Below are 9,398 nucleotides of genomic sequence, written 5' to 3'. Positions count from 1 at the left end.
CAATAGGTTATAACACCAACTCCAAATAGGCTCAACGCGCTCGTCAAGTTTTAGATTTTTTTTAATTAATGAGAATATGGGATGAGCTTTTTTAAGAGGCGTCTATACAATAGACGGTTTCTCGGGCCTGAACTTATAATACCAAAAGAGAAAATTTGAATAAAATAAGATTATTTAACAACTTAATTCCAAAAATAAGCTCCGTGAAAACTTATTTTCCAAAATAAGCGTCCGTACATCCAAGCCTAGCCTCGGTTTAAATCGCTGTTACTAACAGCGAAAGTAAAAAAAAATAAAAAATTAAAAGGCCAAAGTCGCTGTTGACTTTAAGGTTAACTGGTAACTCCTTCACCTCGTCAGCTGGAATAAGGAAGTAACTGAGAACTGAAAACTTAAAACGCATTAAGTCGCAGTTACTAACAGCTACTTAAAAAAAAATTATTTATTTATTTATTTTTTTAAGTCGCTGTTAGTAACAGCGACTTTGGGCTTTTAATTTTTTTTTTCTCTTTCGCTGTTACTAACAGCGACTCTTGCCAAACCTAAGTTTGAATGTACGGACGCTTATTTTAAGAATTAAGTTTTCACGGAGCTTATTCTAAAAAATAAGTTGTTTAATTATCTTATTTTTTTCAAAATTTCACCAAAAAAACCATCAAAATGCAAAGCCCATTCAATACCTCCTCCCTCCACTCTCCAGGACTCGACAATCGTTTTTCCTCTTAAAAAAACAAAAAAGAAAAGGAAAATTAAAACCCTAATTTCGAAATCGACATTCATTGAAGAAGACTCAACGGTTCAAGTGAATCAACCTTGTGCTTCTTCATTTTGGAACCATTTCCAGCTTTCATCATTTTCGTTATTCAAATACGTTGATGTTTAACTTATTCGCAAACCCTAATTTACGCGAATCCGATAGCGCAAATATTCAATAGCACAACAATTTCGGTTTCAACAAGAGTTTTTTCTGATGTCGGACAGTTCGAGACCTGGTTTTACGGTTACTCTTGGTCGTAGTGGTCGGGTATACTTTCTTCTCCACCTATAAAATTAGGGTTATAGTTTTTCCCCTTATTTTTTTTGTAATAATTTATTTTTGCCTTGATTTTTATATGATTATGCTATGACTTCAGCATTTTTGAAGGAAAAATGAAGTGATTAAATAATCAGTGAAATAATTATTTTGGATATTTTACTGCTGGCTGCTAATAGTTCTTAAAAGTTATGTTGCTTGTAAAATGAGAAATGAAATGCTTGGGTTATCTAAAAAAAACAAAGAGGATGGATTTGTTGACGAATATAGAAATTGGAAGATATTTTGCACTGAATCAGTGAGGGATTGGAAAAAGCAAGACCTGATAATTATAATAGAGTGGGTGCACTACATTATCGATCGAAGTACTTCGTCCTGGGGATGTTATCAATCAAACTAGATGTGCTATATATGGGTTTAAGAGATTTAGGAGGTAGAGAATTTTTAAGAAAATGGAAATTAGGGTATATTCTGATTCCTCTTTGTGGACCGTGGTGTGCTCTGTTGTATTTGCAGGGATGATATATCTTATGTTTAATGAAGATGAGTGAATGATTATTGAATGTAGGTGGTGAAGAGGGCAGGTGGATTATCAGATGAGGGTTTCCGAAATGATGGTCCAAGGCCAGGAAGCAAACGTTCCGTCAGAGATAGATTGGGTGGTTATTTTGATGATAGAAATCATCCGAACAACAAGCGGTGCGTTCTTTTGCCTAGTTTCCTATTAACTCATTTGATTAGCTATGGCATCCGTTGTTGGGGAGATCCTATTGCTTCAATTTTTTGTTGCTTTCGTCTATATCTGGTTTTAAGCGCTTGCACTGATTACAATGTTAAATTTTTAAACAGGGATATAAAAAATGTTGGTAGTATAATTGGGTTTGTGGTTTGATTGCCAAGGTTTAATATCCGTTGTTTATCTTACACAGGCAACGTGGGGAGGGTTTTGGCACAAGTAGCGTAAATGGTAATTCGCTTTTATGAGCATTGCAGTGTTATACTTTTCTCTATTGTAGAGCTTATTTTCCTGTTACTGACCATGTTGCTTTTGGAACACGAAAGATATGCATCTTCATAAAGGTGATCTTCGTTTTAAATTGATGCAAAAAAGCACGTCTCAGAAACCTCAGAATAGTGTGTCACATGGAAACCTTGATCTCCGTGATAAACTGTTGAGTAGGAACTCTATGACTTCTGTAAACATCAAAGCAGTGCGTTCTCCTGAATCTACTCTAACTACACGGCATTCTTTGGTCCCATCTAGAGATGCTGGGATAGTAAGGCAACCTTTACTTGAATCGAGAAATATCAGTATATTAGGGAGATATCCTTCCTCAAGAAACCCAAGTGACTTGTCTGTGATGGAGCCTACTCGACCTTGTTCTTCGTGGACTTTGGATAATTTGAGACGAAGATCTCCGGAAAGGCTTTATCGCTCTTCTGCACCTCGGGGAATCTCTCCTGAAAGAAGTAGGGAAGATTTGCAGAGAAGGTCAATCAGGGTGTATGACGATGGCAGGCCAGCTTCATGCATTAGAAGTAGTCCAACAAGACCTGTCATTTCGTCACCCTTTCTCACTAAATCTTCTCTACCTTCTGGTCCTGTGAAGTCTGCTGTACCGCTTTCTCCACATTATCCACAAGCAAGTGGACTTGTTCGTAAGATCCCATCTATGGTACGTGTCACATTCTTCATTGACTTCCTTTGAAATACCTTATTTTATGGAGCTGTATATCTACTACGCTGTTGTTTGCCGGACACATTGGGGCTTTACTAGTGAGTTTTATTTTACGTAATTAAATGTCTGAAATGCTGTTAAATGATTCTGAATAATGCAAAATTTTTTGATAGTTGTAGGTTTATTTGATTGCTTAATAATGAATTTTAATGCTCCTTTTGGGTGCTCATTGGAATGGATTCAAAGTAATCATTGTGACAAAATAGCAAGGAACGTTGTTCAACAAATGTGATTTTGTGCATTTTCTAATTATTCCATGTGTAGTAATTGTAGAAGCTATCAAGGTTAGTCAAAGCTTTTTTGGTGGTAATCGAATTTTTTTTATCATGGCCTAGCTTATGGAGAATTCGATTGACAATTCTTTTTTCAATTGTGCTTTACCGAGGGGTTTATTTGACCTGTTTGTTATCTTGATTTGATTATATGTTGCTGATAACTGGCATATTGTTTTGTTCCATTATGTTACTTGCATCTACGACCATATTTAGTTGCTACCATGATGGGATATTCCACTATTTTGATAGCGTCTTGTTCAAACTTCTGGCTGTTTATTTCTAATCTTTGTTATTTCCTATCTTAACCTTTGCAGAGTGATGAACATCTCTCAGTGGAAAGTTGGTTGCGGTCTCTGGGGCTGGAAAAATATATCATCACTTTCAAGGCTGAGGAGGTCTGTTTTCCACTTGTGAAAGACTGTAATTTGGACTTTGTTGATTCCACACAAGGATATAGGAGGAGTGATACCTGTTCTTTCTTATATATAAGAAATGATAATATCAGTTGCACGAAAACTAAACACTAAAACACGCGTGATTGCAATTAATTTCTATGAAGTGCCTCCTGGAGCCTTATATAGACCAAGGAATGATAACTGAAAATCCTGCATAACATTGAAGTTTTATACGAAGCCTTATCTTACACCACTCAAGTTAGCATTTTAAATCTAGTTCTACAAATAATGTGATAATATGACCTTTCAATGATGTTCCACCGCTGCTGGATTCTTTTCACAATACCTTGCACGCAGTGGACAATTTTCTAATTGAATCTATCTAAAGTTTATCGCAGTTAACTAAATCAGAAAATATAATTACGAAGACTGATGCCAAACTCACTTGTAGCAGCAAGGAGAACCACTTATAGCCATTTGAAATGTGCTACTTAGCTAGGCTAGCACCCAAATAAGGAGTACAGCCCACATAGTCGCCCTTCAAGGAATCTTTCACGCCACAAATATTCTTGCATTTTTAGGTTATTTGCAAGTCCGCCGGTCATCATTTCATAAATGCTCCAGTCCATCTTATTAGCATTTAAGCAGAAATGCAGAATTTTAAGAGTATTTAGTCATAAGAGTATTGTTTTTTATTCAGACTGATCTGCTTCTCTAGTCTTGAAATTGAACTTGAATAATGATGCATGTGGCCTGCAAATATATCAAAATAGCTTCTATCGTAACTTAAATGTGCTGTCATTATCTTGGCTTCATTTTTTTTCCTAGGCACTTTTTATTCTCTTTTGTAATTGTTAACAATTTGTGCTTTTGTGCTTTTATTTTTCTAACACAAAATCTCCAATGAGACGGTTTTCCGATGAAACCATCTCTAATGTACACTTACAATCTTAAAGTGATCACTTATAACCTTAAAGTAATCTCATATAATCTTAAAGTAACCAATTATAACCATAAGGTAATTACGTACTGTTTTAGAGTGATCATTTTTCATAGTTTTAAATTGATCACTTATAATCTTAAAGTGATTACTTACAATTTTAACGTGACCAATTATAACTTTGAAGTGATCACTTAAAATTTGAAAAATAATCACTTTTTTTAGTTTTAAAGTAATTACTTGTAACTTTAAAGTAATTATTTACAATCTTAAATTGATCAATTAAAGAAATAGGTTGATTGTATGGACGCTCTCATACAGGACTTGGTTTTTTTATTTTTTATTATTAGTGCATTATTTAACGTCCCTTATTTTGATAGGTCCTAAGATCTATAGTTCTTTGGGTTTGGATTATATAGACTACAGTTAAATTACTCATTGAATCATGTTCTTTGGGTTTGTGTTTGGAGAATTATATCGTATTCGATCAGAAGCAGGCAGAATTTAGATAATAAATGTGCACCTTCACCGCTGGCCGCTGTACTTGATCCTTTGTTTATGTTTGAGTAATATGTCATACTGTGCTGCTTGACTTTGCACGCAGCAAAGGATTTTTTTATGATGGGTTATTCAAGTTTTTATTTCTTGATGTGTGGATTTCGTTTGCTAATTATTATTTTTTTTTTAAAAAAATTTGGCCATGAACAGATAGACATGAATTCATTGAAGCAATTAGGTGACAGTGACCTGAAAGAGTTGGGCATACCTATGGTAAGTTTTTAAAGTTCCCTCTTTTTTTTCTCTTTTGCTTTATAAGCATATCGCAAAAGGTTTCCATTTATTACTATATCAATATCATTATGTGAGCTGTCTCTTGATCTAGACCTTGCAATTTACTGAAGTTTTGTTTGAGAATAAACAAGATAACCCACCTAAAAGACTAGCCTAGTAGTTGAGAGAGCTCATTAAGCCTATAAACCCCACATTGGTTGCCCATACAATCGATGTGGGACAAAGTTCCATAACCTTGTAATGGCATCAAATCCATTCTACTACATTCAAACCCTCATAATCTCCAACATTTCTAGTTGGCCACGATTGGCTTAACCTAGGTTGCCACTCCGAGTCGGCTCTGATACCAATTGATATGATCTGAGAGAGATGGTCATGAAATTGAGAAGGTTTGAAAGTACAAAATACGGACAGTAAAGGGTAAGAAAACAGAGATTAATGGAAAGATGAGAAATGTGTTACAAAGCTTTTGAGAGGCTTGCTTACTCCTAATAGTTAAAAACTCATTACAATAATTCGCCATCCACTAATGATCTTAATTACCTACAAATACAATACACAGAGACACCCTTTATTTAGGAACTAAACTAACAGCCCCCACAAATTACCAAATTACCCTAACTAGCCATACATGACTCAAAGTCATGTCAGGTTTCTACTCCATCACACTTGACAATGGCGCTTATGAGCAATTTATTTTTATTTTGATTCTCTCAGATAATCAACTGTGTATTGGTATCTTTATCTTAAGTTTTCTTTTCTTTTTGGTGTATAGTATTGTTTGTCACCAGGTTTGTTGCTCTCCAGTAAAGTCACCAAATGTTGAATTTTTGAGTTTTAAAATCGGTTGTTTGTGTCTTTAAGATATGGAATTTTCTTCAGATATACATCTTAATTTCTTTTATTCTCTATACTTCCGCTCTTATTTTCCCTCTTCTCGTTTTTGCAATTTTTAAATGCCTTTCATGGAGTTGGAAAAGATGCTGTTTCATGAATCTGCAACACAGGCTGTGAAGGCTAACATTTTTATAGCTTTAATTTTAACAGACTGGATTTCTTTCGTTTAACGGATTATATAGCATTCCATTACACCAATAATGGCTATCACTTAGGTTGGGTTTTAGGGGGCCGAATGTATGCAACCTTACTCTTGTTAGGGATAACACTAACAAATAGATTGTTTCCGATTGACCCTTGCTATTAAATATTATGTGCAACTTCACATTAATAAGAAATGCATATGATTTAATGAGTTATTTTACTAATAGTCCATTATGATTCAAAACCAAAGAAATATAAATCTTTGACCCATCGAAGTAAAGGTCATTCACAAGAATAATCTGAATTGGTTATAAATTTGTGGTTTTTGAATAATACATACCTAAGTTTTAGATGTTCTTTGCTATATATTGATTTTCTTCTTTAAAATCGAGATGCATATTGTGGGTGATGATTCTGTTTTGATTTATGTTTATTGAAAGCTGTCTGTAGACTGTCGGATTCAAAATGGCGTTAGGACTACAGGATTAAGGGGAATAGGGACTGGGAAGGAGAAGAAGGAGAAGGAGAATCCCTTAAAATAAACTAGCATTCCACTCTCTTTTCATTATATGCTTATCTCTTACAACAGATGCATTTGCTATGGTTGGGCTTCCTTGGTAAATGATCAATGCGACTATTCTCTTTCAGGGTCCTAGAAAGAAGATGATCCAATCGCTATTGCCCCGTCCTAGACGACTTCCATGAGCACGCACATTTGATGGCTAAGGTTCAATAAAGATGGTACCAGATCTGTTTTTGGAATGTATTCAACTGTTCATCAAGTTTATTCACAGTGGATACTGCTTTGTCGATGTTTCACATTCCGTTGGTAAGAAGAGGCTCTTATATTGTTGTCAAAAACATTCATGTTTGTGAAATCGAGTAAGTTGATGTATTTATGGTTGTTAAAATGTTTTGGCATGAATTTGCAATTGAGCTTAGAAAAGCAAAGGATTCTTTTTCTCAGCTCTAAACTTAGTCACAAGAATGTGAATTTTTCAATCTGCATTTTGATTATGTGAATGTTCGCTAAGTAAATGAACATGTATGTGAATGCTATCCATGTTCCTGGTAATTGCTATGTATTTACACTCTCGTGTGTTTACGATTTACTGAGACTGCTAAGCTATTCTTACCTGAGCAGATGGAGTATTATTATGTCAGCGGAATCCAAAAATGAATGGATAAGTGGGATAGAGTTTTCTTATTTTTCTATAATATTCAGATCCAAACTTGAAAAAATGAGGTAAATTTATAGGAATTATAAATGACAAACATAAATAGTGTTTAGTTTTTTTTATTTTTTTTTTATTTTTTCGGGAAAAGTTTTTGGCATTTCTTTAGATTTGAGTGAAATCAGATTTTTATAAATGATGGTGATTCATGCACCTTCTCTGAAATCAGACGAATAGTGTAATAAAATAGAGTGTAACTAACTATAAAAATAAGTACTAATATTGTTGCGCAAAATTGTAATAACATATGCAAGAATATGAATAAAAAATTAGAAAAAAGCCATGGGTTGCATTTAGTATTGTAAATAAGTGTGAAAATAGACTGAGAATATTTGAGCGTATGCAAAGTAAGACCAATGATAAGCTCATAAAGCTGTAAGAGTAGAAAACATTACAATTGTCAAATTATGGAAATAGAAATTGTAAATAGGGCTAAGAAAACGTGAAATTAGAAAATTAGAAATTATAATAGGCGTAAGTAAAACATTATAGTTCCTTTCTAGGGACTGACGTTGAATAAAATAAGTTGTAAACATTGAAATATCGTTATTATTTTTGTCATGATTATTGTGTTGTGTCTTTTATGTTTGTTATTTATATTTCTGAAATCGCTTCCAAAACCGTTACGATGTTAAGAACAACACAAATAACAATGAACAAAACAATGTTTGACAATGTAAACAAAATAAAAGAGACACAAGGATTTAAGGAGGTTCACCCAATGATGGCTACGTCCTCCGTGGTGTGTAGTTTCTGTTTATATTATATCAAAAGCGTATAAACAACACTTCTAAATGAAGAATTACAATTGAGTAAGAGATAAAGACAAAAGGCTATGTGTTTGGCTTAGGGGTTGTGTTTGATGTGTGAGTATGAGAGCTCTATATATAGTACTAGGTACATGAATGTCAATAGTTCACTTGAATATAGTATTAATATAGAGTAATGAATAATATGAAATAACTCCAAGAACTTGAAAGGTCGAAATCAGCATTCCATGCACATCAGAGGATCCGCTCGACCGAAACAGGGAGCTCGCTCGGTCGAGCGGCTTGGTCGAGCGAGCATCAACTGCATTCTGGAGCATTCTGTCTAACCGGTCGACCTACCAATAAGGCTCGCTCGGTCAAGCGGGTAGGTCGAGTGGCCTCCCTGCTTCCTCTGTCAGAATTCTGATCGAGCTACCATAAAACAAATCCTTTCTACTTCTTCATTAATCTTCATTAACACCAATAATACCCAAGAATACTCTCCACATCATTACACTCTTTTGGATTCCACAAACCAAGAGTCACACACATGAATACACACTTTAATTGTGCACTCAAGTCACGCACATACCATTCATAACAATTTCTTATTTTGTTATTAGTGTTTATATAATTGTCTTGGCTTGCTTTCTTTTGCTATGTCTTGGTGATGCCTATGACATATTTTGTGTCTTTTATTTTCATTTGCATGTTTTTCTGAAATGAGTATCTAACAAAATTTTAGAAGACGTAAAAATTGATTGTCATATTGGGGGATTATAATTGCATAGTACTTGTGATCGATTCTAATATCAATTCATCATCATCATGTATCCCACCCATAGAAAACTATGGCCAGGGTCTGAGGAGGGAAGGACAGCGTTAATGGCGAAACTTAGTAAGGGGTGGGTAGGGGCGAAGCCCCTCCGAGATTTTCGGCAAATTTTTTTTAGTATATAATCGTCATTTTATATTTTTTTAAATTTCAGTCCAATAAATAAAAGCAACACAATCAAAGGAAGACAATAACTAATATACAATTAAAAAATCTTATAATTAAAAATAGAATATCAAAATTAGGAATGAAATTATTATTTAATAACTAAAAAAACGAAAAAAGAAGACAGTGATTGGGAGAAATCGTCAAAATCAAAAAATAAGCTTACCATACACAATTAAAGAATAAAGGTTTGTTTTAT

At 34.2% G+C, this 9,398-nt stretch overlaps 1 protein-coding gene across 2 annotated transcripts; it reads left to right on the top strand.

Moving 5' to 3' along the window:
• Positions 1-617: 617 nt before the first annotated feature.
• Positions 618-7,353, top strand: LOC130807596 (uncharacterized). 2 transcript variants are annotated; one of them, XM_057672865.1, is made up of 7 exons: positions 618-1,024; positions 1,602-1,732; positions 1,963-2,000; positions 2,096-2,709; positions 3,362-3,442; positions 5,091-5,153; positions 6,864-7,353. In XM_057672865.1, exons 1-7 carry the CDS (start codon positions 971-973, stop codon positions 6,918-6,920), a joined length of 1,038 nt encoding a protein of 345 aa, XP_057528848.1. In that variant the 5' UTR covers positions 618-970; the 3' UTR covers positions 6,921-7,353. The 2 variants fall into 2 exon arrangements, with proteins under 2 accessions (XP_057528848.1, XP_057528849.1); XM_057672866.1 differs by having other exon boundaries at positions 6,666-7,353.
• Positions 7,354-9,398: the final 2,045 nt, after the last annotated feature.

This window comes from Amaranthus tricolor, chromosome 3, assembly GCF_026212465.1.
Source record: "Amaranthus tricolor cultivar Red isolate AtriRed21 chromosome 3, ASM2621246v1, whole genome shotgun sequence".
Lineage (NCBI taxonomy): Eukaryota > Viridiplantae > Streptophyta > Magnoliopsida > Caryophyllales > Amaranthaceae > Amaranthus > Amaranthus tricolor.
The sequence above is the reverse complement of the archived record's forward strand: the minus strand, read 5'-3'. Positions and strand labels throughout refer to the sequence as shown.